This window comes from Rhinichthys klamathensis, unplaced genomic scaffold (genome assembly GCF_029890125.1).
Source record: "Rhinichthys klamathensis goyatoka isolate OS25496 unplaced genomic scaffold, OSU_Roscu_1.1 h1tg000320l_1, whole genome shotgun sequence".
In the NCBI taxonomy this organism is placed as follows: Eukaryota; Metazoa; Chordata; class Actinopteri; order Cypriniformes; family Leuciscidae; genus Rhinichthys; species Rhinichthys klamathensis.
The window spans coordinates 340,001-366,798 of record NW_026606836.1 but is presented as its reverse complement, the minus strand read 5'-3'; the positions used below and the strand labels follow the sequence as shown (position 1 = coordinate 366,798).

The window sequence follows — 26,798 nt, the reverse complement described above, 5'->3', positions numbered from 1 at the left end:
GTTTTCTTAGATTTTTTGTGGTGTAGGTAAACTGGAAAATGTTTTCATGAGGATCCAATCACAAATACATAAATCTTTTCAGATTTTTAAATTGTAATAAAAATATTTCACAAGCGACATTAATTGCCCTAAAAATATGCTTTATTTTTGTTATGCAAAATATTATTTTTGCAGTAAAATATTGACCCTGACATGTTTTTTGTCATTGTTTTAAAAAAAATGAGATTTACCTTTTGTGTGTGAAAACGTTTTTTAAATCTATCTGTCAAACATTTCAATAGAAAAAGCTCTGATGTGAACTACAATCTCAACAAAAAAATGTGATTCTGATTGTGAAGGATAGACATACAGTCTCTGTTTAGATTTTTTGGAAAGACATGTTTTCAGTGTTTGACTGAACGAACACATTTATCAGACTGTATGTCTATCTTTCATGTGCATGCATGTCAAATTGAATATCCTTTTAAACATTTACTTTCAGCCCTTCAACCCATGTTTCAATAGATGTTATTTGTGCATGATCCTTTGATGAGGTTGTTACTCATTTGAAACGGTTGACTCTGTAGATTTCGGTGTGAGTGCTTTTCTGTCCACCGGTGGAGACGTCACTAGACACAAAGTGAGGAAGACGTTTGTTGGGACCCCGTGCTGGATGGCCCCGGAGGTGATGGAGCAGGTGAGTGTCAAGTCAAGTCAAATATATTTATATAGCGCTTTTCACAATACAGATTGTATCAAAGCTGCTTCACAGTATCAATCAAAACAACTTAACAGTGTTTGTTTATTACTGGAAAAGACATCCAAGTTTGGTAGAGCTGATCAGTGGTATGATGGGTCATTTAATGTGAATATCCCCAACTGAGCAAGCCAAAGGCAACAGTGGCAAGGAACCGAAAAACTCCATCAAGTGACCCGATGGTGTCCTAAAACTCCATCAGATGACCCAATGGAGAAAAAAAAAACCTTGGGAGAACCCAGGCTCAGTCGGGGCCAGTTCTCCTCTGGCGTTTATGAAGTAGAGGCCGAATTTACAGTAACTGTCAGATTAAAAATGTATATGAATGCCTGGCTAAATAGATGCGTCTTTAGTCTAGTTTTAAACTGGGAGAACGAGTCTGAGCAACGAACAATATCAGGAAGGCTATTCCAGAGCTTCGGAGCTAAATGTGAAAATGCTCTCCCTCCTTTGGTGGATCTGGATATCCTAGGAATGACCAGAAGCCTCGAATTTAGTGATCTTAAAGAGCGCGATGGATTATAGGGCGATAGAAGATCCGTTAAATAGACTGGAGCTAAACCATTTAGAGCTTTATAAGTCAAAAGCAATACTTTGTAATTAATACGGAACTTTATAGGTAACCAATGAAGTGATGATAGAATCGGTGTTATATGATCATATTTTCTTGATCTAGCAAGAACTCTAGCGGCTGCATTTTGGACTAACTGTAGCTTGTTTATTGAAGATGCAGGACAACCAGCTAATAAAGCATTATAGAGAACCAATAACTGTCACCTGCCCGTATATGGGCAACCTAAATTTACTTCACTATATTACTATTAAATCCTAATCTAGTCATGACAAACTATATATATCGTTGGAAAGGTCTAAGACTCCTAAATAGATATTTTAGCGCTGTTTTTTTCTTACAAATTATGAATGAACAGTAATATATGAATTTATGACAAGAGTGCGCCTCAAAAAATCGACGTCATTACAGGAGTTTCTGACCTTTGTCACAAAAAGTCGACGCACACACTTTTAATAATCGAAACTTTGTTTTTTAGTGCTAAAAGTTCATAATAAAACATAATCTAGTATTTGTCAATAAAAAAAGATAAAATTATATTTTAAAAAGTAAAGTAAGAAGTCCTCTAAAAAGTATAATATATTATATATATATATATATTTTTTTTTTATTATTATTATATCACATATTTTAGTAGTTATCATAAATTAGGTATCATTTGAAAGCTTACGAACTCAGAATTCATCCTGTGAAAACCGTTTTGGAATTGGACATTGCGTTACCATAGAAACGATATTTTTTATTAGGCCCCTCCCCTTTTGGGCATCGTCTTTCATAATTTATTATCAAAACCTTTTCTAATCTTGACAAAACACATATTGTCAGAAAGGTCTGAGTCTCAAGGTTCCATATTTAGTGACAGAATTGATATTTGGATAGAAATGTATTAATTTGTTATGGCAGAATGCATTCAATTATATTCAATGGAATTCAATGGCACCCGGTGGCTATTTTTGGTATAACGCCTAAACAAAATTTCATGGGAACTTCAGTTTTTGTGATATCAACTTTACATTTGGAACACAACTTGGTTAGATATATAGCTTTCATTTTATAGTAATTTTATAGTAAAAAATATTTTGTAAAATATTTATTTTATTAAAAAAAATATATTAATAAAGTTTATTTGATTTACTGTAAATTATAACTTCCATAACTTTTTCATACTTTAATTTTTTGAAGTGCTTTCATTTCAGTAATAATCTGCTGATTGTTTTCTTTAAAACAAGGCCAAACTTAGGTCTATATTCCAAAGCATTCTTGAATTACAACCATTTAAGGTTGTATAGTGCATTTTAATGTCAATTATCAAAAGGGGGGTGACAGGTAAAGGGTTAAAGTGTACATACTGTAGTAAGATAGTCTATTTGGGGCTCATTTTAAAGCAGCATTAAATGTATCCTTATAAGACATGAATAGGTCAATCCCAGTATGCATTACCATTGACATCAATAGCATAATCCATCAAAGATAGTGGACAAAGCAAGACATGTTGATTATTCCATACTGAAATGTATCAATATCAAACACTACCGTTTTTACACATTTTAAAGTACATTCTTATGTTCACCTAGGCTGCATTTATACCATAAAATAGTAATCTTTAATATAAAATGTCTTTACTGTCATTTTTGATCAATTTAATGCATCCTCGCTGAATAAAAGTTTCTGAATTAGTTTCTTAAATATAATTAAAATCTACTATTTTACCCAATATTTATGTGTGCTTTTTATTTTTATGCTTATTAGACTATCATGCCGTTAGAACAGCGATATGATAACTGAATACTGATACTGATACTTAAGCATAATTGCTGAAGAAGAAAGATGCTCACTTGGTTTTGTAACAAAGCAAGATGTTTCTTTCATCTACTGTAAAATGACGGACCTTGGAACCATGAAAGTGTTCACAGCTAGCCTATTTCTAAGAGCTTTTCCGATACTGAATTATTAATAACCATTAAACTATTATAGAACAGATCATGGAGATTAAGGTTAAAGTTAAAGTCGGCATAACATGAAAGTTGAAATAGTCTTTTCTTCTCTAATGTGACATATATCCAAGTGAAACGGCTTCTTGAACAACATCAATTTGATTTGATTTGATTCGGAACTTGATTTTGTCCGTGGGGAATTGATCGGATGGTTGTGGTTTGCTATTGATGGATCTCGTGTGAGTGACAGGTTGTCCCGCCCTCGTCATCAATGAGCAAGAGGGAGGGGAGGTTATTTAGGTTAAAGATTACGAGGGCAAATGAATAAAAAAACAAAAACAATGATGTGCACGGATCAATCATTTATAATAAATACTGCAGTTTTCCTGTAGCCTGGTTAAAACCAGACCATTCTCAGTTGTAACTGAGTTATGGTCTGGCAAAGCGTCATAGATAAATCATTTCCAGAGGGGTGTCACCAACGGACGTCGCGGAGAGACCTAAAACCAATCAGAGCGATGAAGGAGATGACGTATGCAGAGCCGAGTGTTGTTCTTTTCTCGGTTTTTAACAAAAAGGAAACGTTCAAATCGCTTAAAACAGACACGATAGCTGATTCGAACGAGTGATGTTCGACGGCGGCATCCATCTTTGTAATGTACAAAATCTGCTTCAAAATCCCAGCGCTGTCGTCATCGTGTAAAGCCCGCCCCAACGTTTCTGATTGGTGCCGCGATTTCGGCGGATTGGAAATGGGCTTGAATGAGCTCTTTGCCAGACTAACTTTCAGAGCAAATCTAAATTTGCCGGAAGCTGTCTGGGTTTTCCCAGGCTACAGTTTTCCATAAATTTTTTTTTGTTGATTTCATGGTGACTTTAATCATTTGATTTCTGCTGTGGGAAAAAGCAGCTGTTTATGGCTGATGTGGGTCATAGTTTGCCATTCCATCAACTGATGTCAGTTAGCATATGTCATGTGACTGCAGGTACGGGGTTACGACTTCAAAGCTGACATTTGGAGTTTCGGAATCACTGCCATTGAACTTGCAACAGGCTCTGCGCCGTATCATCGGTACCCCCCTATGAAGGTAAACGGGACAGCTGCCTATTCCTGTGATGATTTGTGCTGTGTGTTTTGGTGAAAACCCTGTTTTTATAACAGTTACACAAGGTAAATCAAGTGTTGGTGGTTTATTTTAATTGTCTGTACTGTCGATTTTAAAGGGTTAGTTCACCCAAAAATGAAAATTCTGTCAGTAATTACTCGCCCTCATGTTGTTCCAACCCTGTAAGACCTTCGTTAATCTTCGGAACACGAATTAAGATATTTTTGATGAAATCTGAGAGCTGGATCACTCCTCCATACTAGTCCATAGGCTTCTTCAGGGATTGAACTTGCCGGCCTCGAAAACTTATTAAAGACATCGTTAAAATAGTCCAAGTGACTACAGTGGCTCAATCTTAAGTTTATCAAGCGACGAGAATACTTTTTGTGCGCAAAAACAAACAAAAATAACGACTTTATTTCAACTATTCATTTCCTTCTCTGTGGGCCTCGAGTCAGTTAACGTAGTGTGATTCAGTAGAGCTACGTCACACGTAGGCTCACTATTGGCCGACGCTGGTCATGTGGGTGATGCGTGTGACGTACAACAACAGGAGCTTACGCTATTACACTAGTGAACTGACTCGAGGCCCACAGAAAAGGAAATGAAAAGTTGAAATAAAGTCGTTATTTTTGTTTTGTTTTTGCGCAAAAAGTATTCTCGTCGCTTGATAAACTTAAGATTGAGCCACTGTAGTCACTTGGACTATTTTAACGATGTCTTTAATAACTTTTCGAGGCCTGCAAGTTCAATCCCTGAAGAAGCCTATGGACTAGTGTGGAGGAGTGATCCAGCTCTCAGATTTCATCAAAAATATCTTAATTCGTGTTCCGAAGATGAGAGAAGGTCTTACGGGGTTGGAACAACATGAGGGCGAGTAAATACTGACAGAATTTTCATTTTTGGGTGAACTAACCCTTTAAAGAGGACCTATTATGCTATTTGTTTTTTGGCTCTACTAGAATAGGTTTTCATGCTTGAATGTTCAAAAAACACATTATTTTCCTTATATCTGACATTATCGCAGCTCCTCTCTTCCCAGTCTGTCTGTAACGCTCTGTTTATTTCCTGTCTCTATGAAGCCCCTCCTTCTGAAAAGCACAATGTGCTCTGATTGGTCAGTTGGATCAGTGAGTTGTGATTGGTAAACCGCTTCGAGCGTGTTTGAGAAGTGTCACACCCTTATCATAACTGCAAGTTTTAACACACTACTAACTCAACTCAACCAGGCCATTGCTTATGCTGTGGGCGGGAATGATTTAAATGAGGAATATTGTGACGTGTCTGGAAGAAAACTCAAGACTACAATGGAGGCGTTTCAGGAAGTTCAGAAACAGTGACTCTGATATAGAGAATAACTCCCGCTGGAGGGACTTTGTGCTTTGTAACTTTGCAGAGCTTTTTCATGTCCAAGCAGGAACATTTCACACTTAAGAAAGATGAAAGTGTAAAAAAGCATAATAGGTCCTCTTTAACTAAATAAATGCAAAGCCTGTAGAGTTGATCTAATATCTAATGTGGTTTTGCAGGCTCATAAAGTATAGTTCACCCAAAATGAAAATTGTCATAATTTATACTTAGGCTTTTCATTAAAATGCACAAGATGTTTTGCAGAGAGTTCACAAGTTAGCATTTCAAACGTATTCCTCTGCCTAGTAGTAGCATTAAAGACTTTCTCTCAACCCTACAAATATTCTACAAGTCTTTTCCTATCTGATGTTTGCAGGTTTTAATGCTCACGCTGCAGAACGATCCTCCAACCCTGGAGACTGGGGTTGAGGACAAAGAGATGCTTAAGAAGTATGGGAAATCTTTTCGAAAACTTATATCCTTGTGCCTTCAGAAGGACCCTGCAAAGAGGTAATTGGAATCCGCCAATTCATCATTATTTGTTCTCACAAATGAGTAAATCTGTGTCCAGAAATCATAACGAATGCGGAAGGTTCTCTGTGGATGACCAGAAGTTTCAACAAAGCCCTTTAATACTCAAGGCAAACATATTGATTTGAATTGTGCTGTGTACATTATTGAATAGAAGTTCTCTCTAAAGATAAATTGCAGTCAATAAAAGAAATTCCACACAGACAAAGTAGGTCTGATCACGCTCAAATAGATACGGATACGCTAATGTGATCTCGAGAACATAAATTGCTGCTGGTCTGTTCACTGTCTAGATCAGCGGTCTCATCTGGTCAATATATTGGACATTGGGTTATAGGGCTGTAGTGGTGGGTGATAATAATTTTATAACATGATATTCATTCCATTACACATACACACACTTACATTGTATGTATATACACATACATGCACGTTAAATATAATATCAATAATATCACATAATGTAACACTTGAGTGTTTACTTACTTGATTATTTAAATGTGACTGGAAGTCTTAATCTCTGACAATATCCCAAAATTGGGCCTTAGGAAAAGTGAAAATGTCACCAGGTCAAATAAAAATCTAATTGGCAAAAAAATTCTTATTGTTGAGTCCTGAAATATGGACCTGTCTGAAAATGTCAGCATGAACTGCTTTAACTCGGCTCTTCTCATCTCCACAGGCCCACTGCAGCCGAGCTTTTGAAATGTAAATTTTTCCAAAAGGCTAAGGTACGGCAGTATACTCTCTCCATACTTCAAATGCTTTAACCAGTGCTTCACAGCGGTCTGTTACTGATATATGTTCTGTGTTTCCCCCCTCCTGCCTCTGTGTTGTAGAATCGAGAGTACTTGAATGAAAAGCTGCTTACTAAAGGACCAAATATAAGCCAAAGAGCCAAAAAGGTAACGCAGTCTCATTCATTCCCACGCATTTGAGTGCGTTTCCCCCACAGGCCAGATGGGTCTCTCTTCTCTCATGTTTAGCAGAGTGCTTTCTGTATTGATTAAACAGTGTGGCTGCTTTTGATTGAGGGATCGGAAACGTAATGTTTCTCACTGCAGGACGTCTGCCCTCAACACTCACTCGTCCACTCAGATACCAGATGCACTTTAACCTATTAGCCAGTTCATGCATGGACTCTATCGTGACCTCTTTCCCTGAGCGGTAGCGGTTTACTCTCTGCTAGATGATGTGTTCTGTCTGTCTGTCTGTCTGTCTGTCTGTCTGTCTGTCTGTCTGTCTGTCTCTCTATCTATCTATCTATCTATCTATCTATCTATCTATCTATCTATCTATCTATCTATCTATCTATCTATCTATCTATCTATCTATCTATCTATCTATCTATCTATCTATCTATCTATCTATCTATCTATCTATCTTTCTGGCTATCTGTCTGTCTGTCTGTCTGTCTGTCTGTCTGTCTGTCTGTCTGTCTGTCTGTCTGTCTGTCTGTCTGTCTGTCTGTCTGTCTGTCTGTCTGTCTGTCTGTCTGTCTGTCTGTCTGTCTGTCTGTCTGTCTGTCTGTCTGTCTGTCTGTCTGTCTGTCTGTCTGTCTGTCTGTCTGTCTGTCTATCTATCTATCTATCTATCTATCTATCTATCTATCTATCTATCTATCTATCTATCTATCTATCTATCTATCTATCTATCTATCTATCTATCTATCTATCTATCTATCTATCTATCTATCTATCTATCTATCTATCATCTTTATCGCTCTGTCTGTCTGTCTGTCTATCGTTTGCTTTTTTGTTCTGTCTATCACTCATTCCATCTGTCTGTCTATTGTTTATTCTTTCGTTCATTCCATCTATTGTTTAATATCTGTCTATCTCTGTTTCATTCTTTTTATCGTTTGATCTAACTTTAATATCTTTCATTCTATCATTTTATCATTAAATCTATCTAGTCTTTGCTTATCATTATTTTTTGGTATTATTTTATTTTGATAACAGATTAAAGCTGCCGTACGGAGTTTTGAGAAAACGTTGACTTAGCCTGAAAATTTGAACAAGCACAACTTACAGCTCGTCCTCCACAGCGGAGCCTGTCGTGAACGCGCAGGCTAGTAAACAGGGCCACCGATGACGGCGGATAAAAAGTTATATGGCACATTCACTAATAGGGACTAAACGTCAATAATATGCTTTACATTGACTATGGCCTGCCCATACTTTGACTACAAACTTGGTCCTCAAATCATTATGTATTTTGCCATACATGTACCTTTATAACATTGCACTCTTTCTATAAGTTATAAATAGCTAGTAAGATAACGTTAATATAACGGTAACTAACGTTACAGTATGTAAGTAATTATTCTAGCGATATATAATGCTAGATAAGGTGTGCTAGTCCATTATTTCAGCAACATGACAAGCCAGTGAATTAGCAGGTTTCAATTGTTGCTTAGCAGAGTGTGTGACATTTTATCTACATGTTATGCGGCTAGAGTTTTGACACCGAATCAATGGGCTTTGTGTAATTCTTTCTTTTTCGCTTGTTTATCGTCATCGGTCTTTTTCCTTTTACCTCTTTGTTTTATGAGCAGGTGTCACTGGAGAATTGGCAGTTTAGGTTGTTTCTCCGTCATAAGCACAGCTGCAGCACGCCGGCAATCTTGAGTTTGAACGACGGCTCTGCTGTGCAAGAGAGGGGTGTGATCAGCGCGGACACGGGCGTGATTGACACTGCTAAGACAGTCCTCCTGGCTCTGATTGGTTGTTTCTGACCGGGAGCGTGTATTTCTTGCAAATGGCAATAGGACCACTGGGGGGAGCCAGAGGAGCTTGATTTTTACACAGATTATCTGTCTCATATTCTACTGTCAGGACATAATGACAGTTTTAACAAATATGTAAAAAATATTTTTTACAAAAGCTACCTACAGCAGCTTTAATCTAACGATTATTAGAACGATTAATCGACGATTATTTCACTGATTAATCAGTAGGCTTTGGTTGATTATATGCATATGACAGCATTTTTTTTTTTTTTTTTTTTGTAGTTATGTTAAACTTTCCCACACTCTACTAGTTTGACTTCGTTTACATTCCGAGGCACTATGTCTTCTTCTGTTGGATTTGGATTGCATCCATGAGTGTTGCATTACAGTATTGCACCACAGCTCCCCACTGGTCGAACCACGTTATTGCAGACCCATATGAGATCAAAAGACTAATAGCTGTGTTTGAAATCTCTCCCATTCACTTTTCCATACATGACTCCACTAATATAGTCCACTTAAAGTCATTTGGCATGACCCTCACAGTGCATTATGGGTTTTCTCTAGCCGTTGAGTGTACATCTGTTGTACACTCGTTATTGTGGTGTATTATGGGATGAGTGCACTCGATAACGTCCACTATGGTTTCAGACACCACTACAAATGGCTGTCCCCTCAAATATTGCCATATTTAATGGTATAGGGGGTGATTTCGGACACAGCCCGTTTGTCGTCAATTTTTTACTGTCGACGTTGTCGATAATTTTGACTAATCATTTCAGCCCTATTATATGGATTCCTGTGAATTTCAATTTATTTTATTCTACTTTTTTTACATTCAAAGTTGCCTTGCAGTTCTGCATAATGTTTGTTACCCCAATTAAAATAAAATAAAAAATCAGGAATTCATTTGGAATTTAAAAAAACCCTTAAACTAAACTTAAATAACAATGAGAATTAACACGCAATGTTTGTGGTAAGATAATCATTTGGATGCATGTTTGGAAGCAGTTTTTTTTATGTTGACATTTTTTAAACATGTTTACGCTTAATAACATGCAATAATAGACCCTCCCCTCAAAATCTGAATGCGTGTGTGGAGTGTTTCTTTACTAAGCATGTGGTGTAAAACTCACTCGCGCTCAATGAAAGCGTTGTTCCAGTTCATGCTTTTAGCAGACACCTAGGGCCAGGTTTACTAAACAGGGCAAATTAACAAGCTCAGTTAGCATCGGGTTTAAGACATGCTTTTTTTTGTGTGGTAAATAATGGCGCAAACACCAGTAAATTGAAGAGTGCAACACTTAATAAATCACCTTGCATAATTCATTTAAATAATCTCCTTTCATAAATGTGGTGTCTGAAAGGGAAACTCCTACAGTACATATGCAATAAGGTCAGCCGCAAAAATAACCCTGTCCACGCCTTTTAACGCTAACTTCTCACTGTGTGTCTTTAGTAAATCCTGTAGTTTTTTAATGCCAAAAGAGGGTTTAGTAAGCTGTTAGTAAATCTGGCCCCTAATGTCTCTGAGCTCTGATGAGCTATGAAGAAAAATGAGCTTTAATGCAGGCAGCAGGGTGTTGTGTTAAATCGTTTGCATGCCAGACCGTCTGTCTGTCGGGACAGAGAGGGCCGGCTATCAGCACCTCACACCTCTAGCCCACTAAATGAATGAGAGAAATGGCGGGTAAAGAGCTCTACTCATCCTTCCATTTAGGAGGATGTACAGAATCTCCCGGTGGAGATGGAAGTGGAGGCTGTGACACTGATGGGCTGAAATGATGGAGGGATGTGGGTGTTTTCAAATGTGGGCTGCTGATGTTGTATCGAGGTACAGCTGACAACAGACAGAATGAGAGAAATACGCTGGGCATGTATAGAACATTCACAGTGATTTTGCTGGCGATATAAACATTGGGAATATTGATGTGCTTTTTTCAGTCTGCAGTCCTTCCTCATCTTGCAAGTTTTAATAGCATTTCCGATTTAAACGTATTAGTTTATAATGAAATAATTGGACTTAAACTTTTTCAATGAATCGATTCGAAACTCAACGATTCAATGATTTGTTTGAGTAACTAATTACTCTAAATTGTTCATGGAAGTTTCTTTCAAATGTTTTTGTAAAAATATATGCACTTTTTAACATTGGTGCCTTTAAATGATAAATGAAAATCATTAAATAGGGTTATTTTTTATTGTATTTTAATCTAGAATCGATTTGGTTACAATGACTGTTTGGTTAAAATGATTGTTCTTTTGATTAAAAATACTCCTTTTTATGCCAATACATAGCAAATGCATAAATATGGAGATATATGTATACAGTATATGACTGAAAAATACTATATGTATATTAAATATATAATATTTTAGACATATCGTCCTGAGAGAAACTCTTAAATCCATGCAAACTGCCTTGTTGTATATTTGTAATGGTGTTTTTTAGGTTGAATGACTTGCGTGCATCAAAAAAGGTGTTTTGCACTGATAAAGGGATTTATTCCAGTAGATGACCGAATGAGTGCACTTAAAAGCTACTCGGCAGATTACTGTGCAGCCACACAGACATATTTAGTCTGACTTGTAAAAGAATAATCACTACAGCAGATCCATTTAGAATTGATTTTGTTGATGTGTGATGGTGTTTTAGTTGTCTGAAGTGCTCTGGGAAAACTAGTCGTGCTTTCAGTAATAGACTCTTCTCAATGAATTACAGTATTAATGGGTGGGAGGGTGAAACCGACGTACGGCCTGTTGTCTGGGTGGAACGGAGCCCATGCATACTTGTTAGATTTGACAAGAGTTGCAGTCAACCGAGCCGTCGTATTCAGGAAAGGGAACCTCTGGGAAATGGAGGTTTAATTGGAGATCTGAAACATTATTTGTAGTGCCTGAATTGTGTAATTGGAGTTGTTAGTGGGTTGGTACAGTAGTGAAGCTCATCAACTGAAACTGTGTCAACAATAGCTTTAAGGGACATTCACAGACACACACACACACACACTAACAGTGATTAAATCGCTGGAGGTCAGTGGGTCTCTATGCTGTTGGGTTCTGCTAGTCGATGGCAGTCGATGTCCAACTTTATCAGGTGATGGTTCACTGTCTGTCCTCCCATCAGTAGTCCATCTCAGATGCCGCTCTCTGCCACTGCACTGCAAAATAACCATGTTTTAATCAGTGTGTTTTGTCTTCCTAAACATCCTTTAAACACAATACGTTTTCTGGAGAAGCAAAGATGTTAAGACATTTTTACAGAGAATATATCATCACTGAAAGGCATAAATCTCCATATTTGCAATGCAAGGGTAAATAAAGAACTGTTTGTTTGAATAAGTAGAGTATTTTCTTTACTCAACAAACACTATATATACACTCACCTAAAGGATTATTAGGAACACCATACTAATACTGTGTTTGACCCCCTTTCGCCTTCAGAACTGCCTTAATTCTACGTGGCATTGATTCAACAAGGTGCTGAAAGCATTCTTTAGAAATGTTGGCCCATATTGATAGGATAGCATCTTGCAGTTGATGGAGATTTGTGGGATGCACATCCAGGGCACGAAGCTCCCGTTCCACCACATCCCAAAGATGCTCTATTGGGTTGAGATCTGGTGACTGTGGGGGCCATTTTAGTACAGTGAACTCATTGTCATGTTCAAGAAACCAATTTGAAATGATTAGAGCTTTGTGACATGGTGGAAGTAGCCATCAGAGGATGGGTACATGGTGGCCATAAAGGGATGGACATGGTCAGAAACCATGCTCAGATAGGCCGTGCCATTTAAACGATGCCCAATTGGCACTAAGGGGCCTAAAGTGTGCCAAGAAAACATCCCCCACACCATTACACCACCACCACCAGCCTGCACAGTGGTAACAAGGCATGATGGATCCATGTTCTCATTCTGTTTACGCCAAATTCTGACTCTACCATCTGAATGTCTCAACAGAAATCGAGACTCATCAGACCAGGCAACATTTTTCCAGTCTTCAACTGTCCAATTTTGGTGAGCTCTTGCAAATTGTAGCCTCTTTTTCCTATTTGTAGTGGAGATGAGTGGTACCCGGTGGGGTCTTCTGCTGTTGTAGCCCATCCGCCTCAAGGTTGTGCGTGTTGTGGCTTCACAAATGCTTTGCTGCATACCTCGGTTGTAACGAGTGGTTATTTCAGTCAAAGTTGCTCTTCTATCAGCTTGAATCAGTCGGCCCATTCTCCTCTGACCTCTAGCATCAACAAAGCATTTTCGCCCACAGGACTGCCGCATACTGGATGCTTTTCACACCATTCTTTGTAAACCCTAGAAATGGTTGTGCGTGAAAATCCCAGTAACTGAGCAGATTGTGAAATACTGGCCCGTCTGGCACCAACAACCATGCCATGCTCAAAATTGCTTAAATCACCTTTCTTTCCCATTCTGACATTCAGTTTGGAGTTCAGGAGATTGTCTTGACCAGGACCACACCCTTAAATGCATTGAAGCAACTGCCATGTGATTGGTTGATTAGATAATTGTATTAATGAGAAATTGAACAGGTGTTCCTAATAATCCTTTAGGTGAGTGTATTTAGGCCAGTGTTTTATGTATTTGAGAAGCGGAGAAGAGTGTTTTAGTCTAGCATTTGTCGTTGAGTCACAGACAATACTGTCTTGAATAGCCTGTGAGTAGCACTCCGCCTTTAATAACATGAGATTTTGGCTCACATAGCTTCAGTAAACTTTTTAACCTGTAAGCTGATGAAAACCTAATGCGACGCACTTAGTGCACTTCGTATTTCTTGTATGAAATTTACTGGTCAAAAACCTTGTAACTCCATTTTAACTTGATTTTGGTAAAATGTTTATAATATAAGACACATGCAAGTGTCTGACCATATTTAAAGCCACAATTTCAACTTTGACAACACACACAATGTTTAAAAATAGTGTTTTTTCCATTTCCTGAAAAGTAGCAGTTTTGGACATTTAAGGTTTCCACCCGACAGTGATGATTTCTTAAATTAAGTTTTCTTTTTTTTTTTTTAAGTTGGCATGACTTCCCTATTGTGATGTATATCTGAGTGAAGCGGCTTCTTGAACAAGAAAAAATGTAGGACGGTACTTGATTTTGTCCATGGGGAATTGATTGGATGGTCGTGGCTTGCTATTGGTGGATCTCATGTGATTGACAGGTTGGTTGTCCCGCCCTCACACCAGTAAACACGTCATCAGAGAAGAGAAGAGATGTCGCTTTAAGATTATACGAGGACACATGAATTAAAAAAAAAATTATGAAGTGCACGAATAAATCATTTATAATAAATACTGCAGTGTTCCATAAATTAAGAATGGTCAATTTTGATTTTATGGTGACTTTAAGTATAACTGTACAACAAAATGGAGTGAGTTTATGCTTTAAAAACAAAACAAAAAAACATATTCTTTGAAAACTAGTTTTAGATCATTTTTCCACAAATTAAAATATAATAACCGGTTCATTTACTCAAAAGTTTGAGATCAGTAAGATTTTTTTAAGTACCGGTATTTGAAAGAAATACATGCTCACTAAGGCTGCATTTACTGGATTGAAAAATACAATAAAAACAGCAATATTGTGAATTATTATTATTATTATTATTATTTCTATTATTATTATTATTTAAAATAACTGATTTCTATTTGAATATATTTTGAAATGTAATTAATTCCTGTGATCAAAGCTGAATTTTCATCATAATTACTCCAGTCTTTAGTATCACATGATCCTTCAGAAATCATTCTAATATGATGATTTGCTGCTCAAGAAACATTATTATCAATGTGGAAAACAGTTGTGCTGCTTAATCAATTTGTGGAAACCATTTTTTTTTCATGAACAGAAAGTTTGTGTACTGCCGGCAGAGGCAGTGTTTTCCAGGTTTTGGACACGTTGTGAAACCAGAGTATAGCGTACTAAACATGTGAATTATGAAATTGAATCCCGGTCCTCATGAATATTCTGATGAAGGATGTGTCAGTGTCAGCAGTGTGTGCGTGTCCGTTCTGTCACCTGGTGTCTGATGTGTGTGTGTGTGCTATTGCGACCCTGCATCACTCCCACATTATGTATCCAGTCAGCATAGCCGGAGCCCGCGGAGAAAGATGCTGTCATGTAAGGACTCTCTGACCTGAACAACTCCTGACAAACACCATTTCTCTTCCTTACCTCACTGTCTGTATTCCTTTATCTCTCTCTCTCACCCTCTCTCTCTCTACATGGCTGTCTGTCTTTGTCATTCTCTTTCTTTCTCCTCACCGTGAGGACTTGAATATTAGCAGCTGCGCTTCTGTTCAGGACACTGTGGAGACTGAGAATCAGTATTTGACCTTGGAATTTCAAAGCGCTCAATGACATCCACTCGAGCGATACAGATTTGAGCAGCGTTGCGAAAATCACAATGATTTATGAGTTTTCTAAAGACCGTGTCATTAGAAAAATTAACCATACAACTAATCATTTTCAAAAATAAATTCAAACTTGAGGTCAAATATTTTTTGACAAACAATCTTTTTTTTAAACACAAATATTTTACTCTATTTGACCTGAAAAAAACGATGACCTTGGTAGGTCATGTGATAAGGGCAACAAGCCGAATGTAGTACATCCAGATTACATTCATACGTCACACTTTTTTTTTAGCTTATTCAAACTTATTCAAATTAACTTATTCAAAATAAGTACCTACTCAAGAGAGTGTGCAATTTTGGAGGTAGCCCGTGATATTTCCTGTTTCACATGACAACAAAATTAGTGTTTTTTTTCAATACGCTTTGACTGATTTGACAGCCAAATGTTTTTTTTTCCAAGTATTAATAATATTTTAAAACGTATAATAATAATAAAAAAGACACATAGTAAAATATTTTTTTTTTCATTTGCTTGTAAATAACTTGTAAATAGTTAAAATGATGCTTTTAATTTTTCAACGTTTTATTGTATTTTTCCTACAATTTCAGCATTTGAATCTTTTTCTTCTCATTTGAGTCTTTTTCTTCATGTTGTAAACATCAAAGAAGAGATTTCAATTCATTTTCTTTATGGATTTTTTATTTTACTTCACCAATGATAAAAAAAAGGGAAAACATATCTATTTTTCTCTCTTACATCTCATCTTTCATGTTTGCAACTTAAAGAAAAAAGACTCATTGAAATGGTGTATATGCTTTATAAATGGTGTATATATATATGTGTGTGTGAGTGTAGATATATACAGTGTATATATATATATTTTATCCTGTCATTTATCCTATTTAATTATCCTTGAATCTGCCGCCTCATAAAATTTGATTTTCCTGAAGCAAATCTGTCATTGAAGAAAGTCAAGATCATGTTATTGTGACCAGGATTAAGGTCTTATCTTCTGTCTTCACTTACACCTGTAATAAGATTACATATGAAATCTGCATAATTCTTCTGTCTAGCAAGTGCAGTTGAGTGGTTGTAGTGTAGTGTGTGTCCAGTAGGGGGCGCAACAGCTCGCTGGTCTGACTCGCAGCATCTCTGCAGTGGACGCATGTGTTGACTCGTGGTGGAGGACATTATTTTCAGAGTTATTTTCAGCTGAAATTTTTATAATCTCTTGTCATTGATTGCTGAGTTATGCCTTGTGCTGAATTACAGATGTAAATCAAAATATATTGCTATAAATCAATCTTTATTTCTTCAATCAAAATAAGCAAAGCTTTAGTGGCTCGGCTGACATTTACTGTATTGCCAAAGCATAAAGTAAGTATACAGTAGTGCAGAAAACAAGGTGAAGTAAATCGAGATTGTACAGTGTGGATGAATTTAGATGCTCAAATGACATACTTTGGTTTTGTTTCTCTCTTGCAGCATTATAATGATTTGTTTTGTGTAATTGAATGTCTGCATCGCAACACTCGATTGCACATTGCATTTTCTAAGAGAGCAATTTACCAGTGGGTATTTGAGCTTACATAATGTCTGTAAATGACAGCGAGTGTGTGTTGAAGAGCTCTGTGCCGCTGACCCACTCGTGTTGTTCATAAACACACAGCCCGCAGGTGTAGTTTGTCATCATCATGCGCTCATGTTTATTTGTTGCTTTGTTTATCTGTGTGTTATTTTGAAGGATCCAGAGCCGAGGAAGCAGAACACAGAGCAGGATTCTGGGAGACGGGTACATGTTATCTCACTCGCTGAACGCTTACTTACTGCTTCTCGCTTCTAGATGTACTTGTGTGTGTGTGTGTGTGTGCCGTTTTTCACCTCTTGTCTCGAAGTGGAAGCTGAGTAAATCTCCTGGAAGACAATGCGTCTTTGTGTCAGGACAGGGCGGTCAATGTATATGTATTGGGTTAAGGCCGTGTCGACCGGATTGCTCCAGTCCAATATGATTTTGTCAATAACTTCAGAAAGCGCATTGATTGCATGTTGCCTGATATCCACAGTCTAGTAGTGCATCATATTTCACACACGTCCAGAGGATTTAAGGTCTTCTGTGCCTTTTTGATAGAGTTATCGCTGGTTCTGGGGTTAAAGGGATGGAACTCGCTATAACTCTTCTAGTCTCGTGTGGTTCCAGACGTTGGTCCTCACACTTAGACCAGAAGAGACCGTCTGACAGATATGAAAAGTGTTCAGGTACAGTTTGTTTGATTTGATGTGCTATTTAGGGGAAGGTAGAAACGATAATAGGTGTGAGTGATATACAGGTTAAAACAATACTTGTAAGAATTCGCCAACTGGTTTACTTTTTTGAGTATTTTTTGATATGCCAGTGTTTTCTGCAAAAAAACAAAACAAAAAAAAACAAGCATTATTATCCTTCCATTAAAAAGGGTATATTGTGAATATAAATAATACTTAATAATTCATATATATCTTATATATTTGTAAAAATATATTAGTGCTGTAACATCGATTAATCGCATCTAACATAAAGTTTTTATAATATATACAGTATATATATATATATATATATATATATATATATATATATATATAAATATTTATATATGAAATGTGTGTACTTATCTGTAATTATTTATATGTATATATATATATATATATATATATATATATATATACATACACTGCCAAAAAAAGTAATAATTTTGTTTCTAGCATGTTTACAGAGTACAACGTTCCGGCCAGTGTGTATATAAATATATATGACATACAATTTGACAGCAGAAATATATATATATATATATATATATATATATATATATATATATATATATATATATATATATATTTAAAAAATATACAAGAATGTACAGTACATATATTAATTATTAAGTAGTATTTATATTCACAATGTACCCTTTCTGCTGTCAAATCGATTAATCGCGCTAATAATCTAGTAAAAGTCTGTGTTTATATAATGTGTGTGTATATATATATATACACTCACCTAAAGGATTATTAGGAACACCATACTAATACTGTGTTTGACCCCCTTTCGCCTTCAGAACTGCCTTAATTCTACGGGGCATTGATTCAACAAGGTGCTGAAAGCATTCTTTAGAAATGTTGGCCCATATTGATAGGATAGCATCTTGCAGTTGATGGAGATTTGTGGGATGCACATCCAGGGCACGAAGCTCCCGTTCCACCACATCCCAAAGATGCTCTATTGGGTTGAGATCTGGTGACTGTGGGGGCCATTTTAGTACAGTGAACTCATTGTCATGTTCAAGAAACCAATTTGAAATGATTCGAGCTTTGTGACATGGTGCATTATCCTGCTGGAAGTAGCCATCAGAGGATGGGTACATGGTGGCCATAAAGGGATGGACATGGTCAGAAACAATGCTTAGGTAGGCCGTGGCATTTAAACGATGTCCAATTGGCACTAAGGGGCCTAAAGTGTGCCAAGAAAACATCCCCCACACCATTACACCACCACCACCAGCCTGCACAGTGGTAACAAGGCATGATGGATCCATGTTCTCATTCTGTTTACGCCAAATTCTGACTCTACCATCTGAATGTCTCAACAGAAATCGAGACTCATCAGACCAGGCAACATTTTTCCAGTCTTCAACTTTCCAATTTTGGTGAGCTCTTGCAAATTGTAGCCTCTTTTTCCTATTTGTAGTGGAGATGGGTGGTACCCGGTGGGGTTTTCTGCTGTTGTAGAAAATGCTTTGCTGCATACCTCGGTTGTAACGAGTGGTTATTTCAGTCAAAGTTACTCTTCTATCAGCTTGAATCAGTCGGCCCATTCTCCTCTGACCTCTAGCATCAACAAGGCATTTTCGCCCACAGGACTGCCGCATACTGGATGTTTTTCCCTTTTCGCACCATTCTTTGTAAACCCTAGAAATGGTTGTGCGTGAAAATCCCAGTAACTGAGCAGATTGTGAAATACTCAGACCGGCCCGTCTGGCACCAACAACCATGCCATGCTCAAAATTGCTTAAATCACCTTTCTTTCCCATTCTGACATTCAGTTTGGAGTTCAGGAGATTGTCTTGACCAGGACCACACCCCTAAATGCATTGAAGCAACTGCCATGTGATTGGTTGATTAGATAATTGCATTAATGAGAAATTGAACAGGTGTTCCTAATAATCCTTTGGTGAGTGTATATATATATAATATATACATATATATATATATATATTAGGGCTGTCAGTTAAACGCGTTATTAACGGCGTTAACGCAAAACAATTTTAACGGCGTTAATTTTTTTATCGCGCGATTAACGGTCTTTATGGCCTAGCAAACTTTGTCGTTTTTTTTTTTCACATGCTTTTGCAACAGGACAGCATGCACGGCGCTGCGCTATGATGAAACCCATTCATTTCAATGGCTTGCGCCGCGCGAGGACGTTTTGAAAGCGCAAGCGGATCTAGCTAGATCGGAAACAAAACAACAGGCACGCCGCACACACTTGTTTGGGCTTGCGAGCCGGATGCGCGAGCGCGAATCTCTCTGCTCGCGCGCGGAATATAATGTGCCGAGCACGAATCTCTCTGCTCGAGTCGCGCGCTCTCAGAGACACGCTGCTCTTGTAAGAATTTTCTCTGGGCTCGCTCAGAGAATATGCCTGCACTTAAAAACGTGTTCAGTGCAATCGCGAATCTCTCCTCTTCCCCAGCTAACAATTTTAGGTTATAAGAACGTTTTCATAACGTTCCCATTAAGTTATAAAAACGTTATTTCTGAATGTTATAGGAACGTTCAAAACGTCCAGTTTTGAGTGGATGACGAGCGCGAGACGCCGAAATGGATGCCAATAAGATTCTGAATGGAAAGTTTACTTTTAAAAAGTTGCCAAATGGTTCCATTGACAAGACCAAAGTGATCTGTGTGTTTTGTCGTTGTGAACTGATCATCATCGCAGCACGTCCAGTCTGAAACACCACTTGATGATGGCCAGCACACACACACACACACAGCTGATGCGAATTCTCCGCCCCCTCGTCAATATCAGGACCTCGTCAGTATTTCTTTCACCCTTTTATTGATGGACAGTGTTACATTGTGTGAGAGATTATTTGCTCCAAGTGAGAATGTTTTAGTGTGAAATTGAACAGTATATGCCAATGTTGTTTTCAATAAAAAAACATTTGCACAAAGCAAGCCGATCCACTTTTCCATGTTGATAAGAGCATTAAAATGAGAAAAAATAATGGGACAAAAAGAAATCAAGAGACATTTAGAATAGATAAAAATGTGTGATTAAATGCGATTAATCGCGAGTTAACTATGACATTAATGCGATTAATCGCGATTAAATATTTTAATCGTTTGACAGCACTAATATATATATATATATATATATATATACACACACAATACATGTCTATATTCTGTTATATGTACTTTATATTCATACAAGTATAATATTTTTAAGTATATATTTAATCATTCATTAAGCATAAAAAAAAAAAAAAATCAAATTTGCTATTACTTTGAAAATTGTCAGAGGAACCATTGTTATTTTCAATGTACATTTTTAAGAATTTATTTTAGAATATATATATATATATATATATATATATATATATATATATATATATATATATATATATATATATATATATATATATATATATATATATATATATATATATATATATATATATATATATATCCCATCCCTACACAATAACAGAAAACAGAAGAAATAAGCAAAAAATTGGTTTGGATATCTAATTCATTTGGCAAACTTCAGCAAGTGACTAGTTCTTCCTCAAAAGTGTTTATTTGATCAGCCTGGTACCTTGTAAATATGACTTGGTTTCCTGGTGGATGATAGTAAAACCTGTGTGCACTTATCCTCAGAAATTGTGTAAAGCCAGCCGATCAGATTAGGGCTTGCCAGACCGAGAAAGGCTTGTGTAAATGACAGGAATTTAGGGATCTTGTTGAGCGAAATTTCTATCTTTTCAGGAGCTGAGCTGATCGCCTGGTTTGCCATACATCGATGAATGTTGAGATCTTGTAGGCCAGATTAAACCGTTAGCATGTTTTGAAGGATGCATGTCTTGCATAAGAGAACAGACAGTGGGATATTTCAGCGCTGGTTACAGTCACTGAGCAGGCCTCAAACAATCTTCCCTTTTTGTTGAAGTTAGGGCCTGGAGATGAATTAAAGCTCACTTCACTGACCCAGAGAAATAAGCCCTGTAAGTTCAGCACAGACTGTATCTGCCCTGCTGAGATCGACGCGTGACGCTGTAGAGCACAACCGTAGGGTTCTGAAAGTACAAATGCCATTCATTTACTCCATAGAAAAATAGATTTTTAACAATCATTTGTAAACATACCAAGTTGGACCTACAGCTCTGAAATTCTTAAATATTGTTATGCTTCTGTAGGAACAAGTCAGTGTGATTTTAGCTAAATATAATATTATTGTTTAAAAAGTGTAGTTTGAATTATAAAATAGTGTAGAAAGTGGGGATTAAATTAATAGTTCATTCCTTTATTAAAGGTGTATATGTGTCTGTATTTATATATGCACACACAGAGATGGATAGATAGATGATTTCTCATGATTTATGATTACCATTTATAAATGTATATGTATGCTGTATATACAGACAGATAAATAGATTATTTCTCATGATTTATGATTATGATTTATAAAATTGTATGTATACAGATAGATAGATAGATAGATAGATAGATAGATAGATAGATAGATAGATAGATAGATAGATAGATAGATAGATAGATAGATAGATAGACAGACAGACAGACAGACAGATAGATAGGTGGATAAATGGATGGATGGATGGATTAGATAGATAGATAGATAGATAGATAGATAGATAGATAGATAGATCTATCTAGATAGATATATAGATATGTTTAATAATTCAAGTTAATTTCTGATTTTCATGTTTTGCTTCAAATTAAAGGTTGTAATGTGCTTCATCTCAGAGCTGGGTGGTTTGTTTCAAGATCTATTTATTCATATTTTGCTTATGGAGAAAACGAATGAGATAAATACTTTCAGCACCTCATCTGCTGGTAAAGTGTGGGGTAACTGCTGCGCACTAGTGTGAGTTTGACGGCGTGTCCCGTTCACACCCGCAGGTCAGAAGGGTCCCGGGGTCGAGCGGTCACCTGCACAAGACCGAGGATGGAGACTGGGAATGGAGTGATGATGAAATGGACGAGAGAAGTGAAGAGGGGAAGGCTGCCGTCAATCATGGAAGGGTGAGTGTGGCCTAGTAGCATGCCAAATGATCTTTCTTAAAATTAACATATATATATATATATATATATATATATATATATATATATATATATATATATATATATATATATATATATATATATATATATATATATGTAAGGGTACATATAAATCACAGTTCGGTACGCACCTCGGTTCTGGGGTCACTGTTCGATACGAGTTTGGTACATTTACATGTCCGCCATGTCCACCAATATATGTACTGTTACACCATATATATATATATTTCATTGAATACGTTTATCTGAAAAATTCAGATTGTTTGAAAAAGTCAGGCAAAAATTGTCAAATTTACTGAATAATCCAAAGCAGCAGTTATCAAGATTATGAATAAGGCTTAAATTAAGTGTGTTTCTCAAGCAAATCTATTATCTGTCTTCAGAAGATGTTGTAGTAAGTTAAAAAAAATCAAAATAGAACCATTTTCATGAGTGGTCTTAGACGTTTGGACCTCACTGTATTTAAATAAAGCCTCTAGTATGTATTTGTTATTAACCCACATATGAGATTTGATACGAATGCACTTCCTCTGATGTAGAGCCAAGCGTTTCACCTCAAGCTCCCTTAATATTTGATCATAAACGCCCTTGCCTGTACCATACGGGTGACGCACACCATTTGATCAAAGCCCAAGGCCTTTTTCACTCATAAATGTGGAATATATAATGCTAACATGTCTTCGGCAGGAAGGAACAATCAGAGCCCCCGAAGCGAAGCGTCCGCAAATCAGCGGCTGCTAATGAAGCTGGAGACGTTGTTCTTGTGTTTATTGTTTATTATGGAATGCAAATGAGCAAGTGCTGATTGCACTCCCACACAAATAGCTACATCTGTCTGTCGTACTTTGTGCGAGAGCGAGAACCTAATTGAATCCTGTCTCGTTATTGCTTTTGCAGTCACGCAGGGTCAAAGAGGAAAACCAGCATGTAAGTTACAGTTATTCTTTCTTTACCTTTTGAAATGGCTGTTTTTTTAATTAGTTGTGTGGGGTAATGCATCAGGACAGTGTGAAATCAGAACTGACCCTGTTTACATGTGTAATGCAGTTTACTAGCTTTATTGTGAATGATTCATCAGCACAAGAAAAGAAATGTTTGTTTTTAAAATCTTTCATCAAAACTCACTCCGCCTCTGGAACGACTTTCTTTCTCGGTAGTGCAGGCTGTTTATGTAGACAAATAGGGGTTTAGTTGTTTGGGTTGTAATGTATTGCAGCCTTTCTAAAATCCTGCCAATACGCTATTATTTTTATAAGCACAATGAACCCGGCAGGGGAAAACGTACATGAAGGAGGGTCTTGGGTGATATTTATAGACCAGAATATCGTACGGAGTTTGGGAAGGGCTCTTAATTTGAGCTAGTAAGCAAACACCTAGTAACCACTCAGGGTTGCGTTACCCGAAAGCATTGCCAGCCAAATATGCTCGCAAATAGTCGTTATTAGCATTGTTCAATGAGTCTGTTTCCCGAAACCATAGTTCCAATGAACATTCACAAACAGCATCACAAAGTTTGACCTGTGGTTTGAAGCATAGTTTCTTGTTTGCATGACATGTGGACTTAAACGTACAGTACGTAATTTTTGGCCACCAGGGGTCGCTAATCTTTTACAATAACAAAGGCATATATAGATGACGCAAAGCATTAAGCGGAATTATGGATCTTGTCGTCAAGCTGATGGATCTTTTATGGATGAGTGAATACAGTGATGTTTTTAACATGACTGTGGTGTGAAGCAGGGCGCGATTGCTAATGAGAGACCGATATCAGCGCCACACGCGAGTCCCGCGGATATAAAGGAATACGGACATTTCATTCTACCGAACTACACGCAAGTGCTGAATTAATACTCACACAGGTCAGTTTATTAGACGAATTAAACTTGAGGTAACGCAGCGCTGCTTCACTTGCTCTAACAGTTACACTATCACACTAAACTGCACTTGAGTGTGTTGAATGTTATTCTATGTGTTTGTTTGTTGGCTGTATGAGACTAGCAGTAAGCTAGATCAACATTAGAATAACATACAGATCATATTCTAACATTTTATCATGTTGAACTAAATAACACTGATTAGTTTTATGTACATTTGCTAACCTGTCTAATAAAGAACATGGAACACTCGCGTCTCTGTCAAGTCGAAGTTACTCGGCATTTCGAAAGATGTTGATCTTCGTTCTAGTCCTCTTTTTGTCTTAAAGTCTGCTTGCCATGGTCCAAAATGTTTGAACAAAACAACAACAGCGTGAGCGTCCTGCTAGGCATAACCCAGTTGTCCACGTCTGTCGCCATGGTTACTATGGCAGTACGAGCGGAAACCGAGGGTAACGCGGATATGACGTCATTGACTGGCGGTTAAAATCGCAATTTTCTCACGATTTACAAATAGTTGGAAACATTGCGGTAATATTGTAAGTAATCAGCTAAACAAAATATATAACATTGGCCTAGTGGGTTTGGGATATTTTACTGCAAAAATCCTACATATTGTACCTTTAATAAATCCCTATCTTGAGCAAAATAAGCAAGCTGACATTCAGTGCAATCTATGGGCCAGCTTTGCTAACAGCTCGCGCCAGCATAAACCCTCTTTTGCTAAGGTCAGCACTCGTCAGTTTACTGGTGTTTGTGCCATTATTTAACGACAACGCTGTTTGCACTAAGTGAAAATAGCACATTTTCTTAGTGATATTTGCTATACACTAAGTAAAAATAGCAGTATTTTCTTTGCAATAAGTGTAAATAGTAGTTTGACTATTTGTAAATGCTTTTGTAAATTATTATATGAATTAAATAAATGCCGCCTTATTGGGACAATAAAGCCCTTCCTACACCCTCCCTAACCCTACCCGATAAACACTTTATTATTAGACAATTTAATTCCACTTATCACATATTTTCTTAATTTTTATTGAAAATAAATGCCTTTCCAATCTGATGGGCGGAGTTAGTGTAAATAGCCTCTGCCAACAAGGCGGGCTATATAGTGTTTTTGCACTTTATTTACCCCCCCCCCCCCCCCAAAAAAGCAAGTCTTAAACCAGACGCTAATTTTCCACAGCTCTAGTGTAGAGTGTGTTTGTCATTATGGAAAAAATGACCCTAAATCTTTTATTTCGAATATTTACAAATGTCATTTATGTCTTTTAGTTTGTCAAGAGATTTACAGCTCTGTTTTTAAAGAGTGCCGTAATGTCCGTAATTCAATCTCAAACCGATCCATTAAAAGAAGTTATTACTCGACCATCTGTGTGATGTCATTAATCAGGTTTGTGACGGTATGGTTTCTGGAAACAGTCGTGACTAGTTAGTTGATTTCTTCAGCGACGCATCGTACTGTGGTAGTGAAGCAGTGAGCTATGTGATTGTACGGGAAACACACCCCTGAACGGCCTCAAACATCATTGCGGCGAGTTTTGCATGGGAAAACACCACTTGTATTATCTTCAGAAAACATTCAAACGTATGTAAACATCCTATTATTTAACTCGGTCAGTAACAAGTCTTACTTTTATTCAGCAAGGACACATCAATTTGATCAAAGGTGACAGTAAAGACATTAATAATGTTACAAAAGATTTTTATTTCAAATAAATGCTGTTCTTAAAATCTAAAAGTAGTTTTAAATTGTAATTTATTTTTCACAATTTTACTGTATTTTGATCGAATAAAAGCAGCCTTGGTAAGCATAAGATACTAAAAATGAAACTCTCAATTTGCCCTACGGCTAAAATCCTAGAAAACTGTAAAGTCTGTAAATGTGAGCTCACAGAGACATCGGGCTTGACTGACTATGTTTGCCCGTGAATAGATTTAATTAACGACTAAAGTATCGTTTGATCATTTAATTAAGAGTATCGAGGGATTGCGCTATTTGCCTAATAAACTACATATTAAATAATTAACAAGCGTGGCCTATTGGACCGTATTGGACAAATAGCAATTAAGCAGCACAAACACAGAACTTATTTCCTAATGTCTGTGTGTGTGTGTAGCGATCTTCCACTCATATTTTCTCCCACTGGATCACCAAATGTCATGACTTTTAGTTCAGGCTTTGAGGCTGTAGAAAACCCATTTCCCCAGCTGCTGAAAGAACTGTCCTTGAAGGGAATGAAAAGAAAC

General features: G+C 37.0%; 1 protein-coding gene across 5 annotated transcripts in view; it reads left to right on the top strand.

The window, feature by feature from the left end:
- stk39 (serine threonine kinase 39) overlaps positions 1-26,798 on the top strand; it is a 151,727-nt gene that overhangs the window by 91,216 nt on the left and 33,713 nt on the right. For 4 of the 5 annotated variants that reach the window (XM_056271450.1, XM_056271448.1, XM_056271452.1 and 1 more), the window contains 8 exons: positions 567-676; positions 4,228-4,329; positions 6,074-6,207; positions 6,911-6,959; positions 7,068-7,133; positions 17,081-17,128; positions 22,510-22,632; positions 23,569-23,598. In XM_056271450.1, the coding sequence (XP_056127425.1) occupies positions 567-676; positions 4,228-4,329; positions 6,074-6,207; positions 6,911-6,959; positions 7,068-7,133; positions 17,081-17,128; positions 22,510-22,632; positions 23,569-23,598 (662 nt within the window). The remainder of the gene's footprint in view (positions 1-566; positions 677-4,227; positions 4,330-6,073; positions 6,208-6,910; positions 6,960-7,067; positions 7,134-17,080; positions 17,129-22,509; positions 22,633-23,568; positions 23,599-26,798) is intronic. The other variant, XM_056271449.1, reaches the window with a different exon arrangement.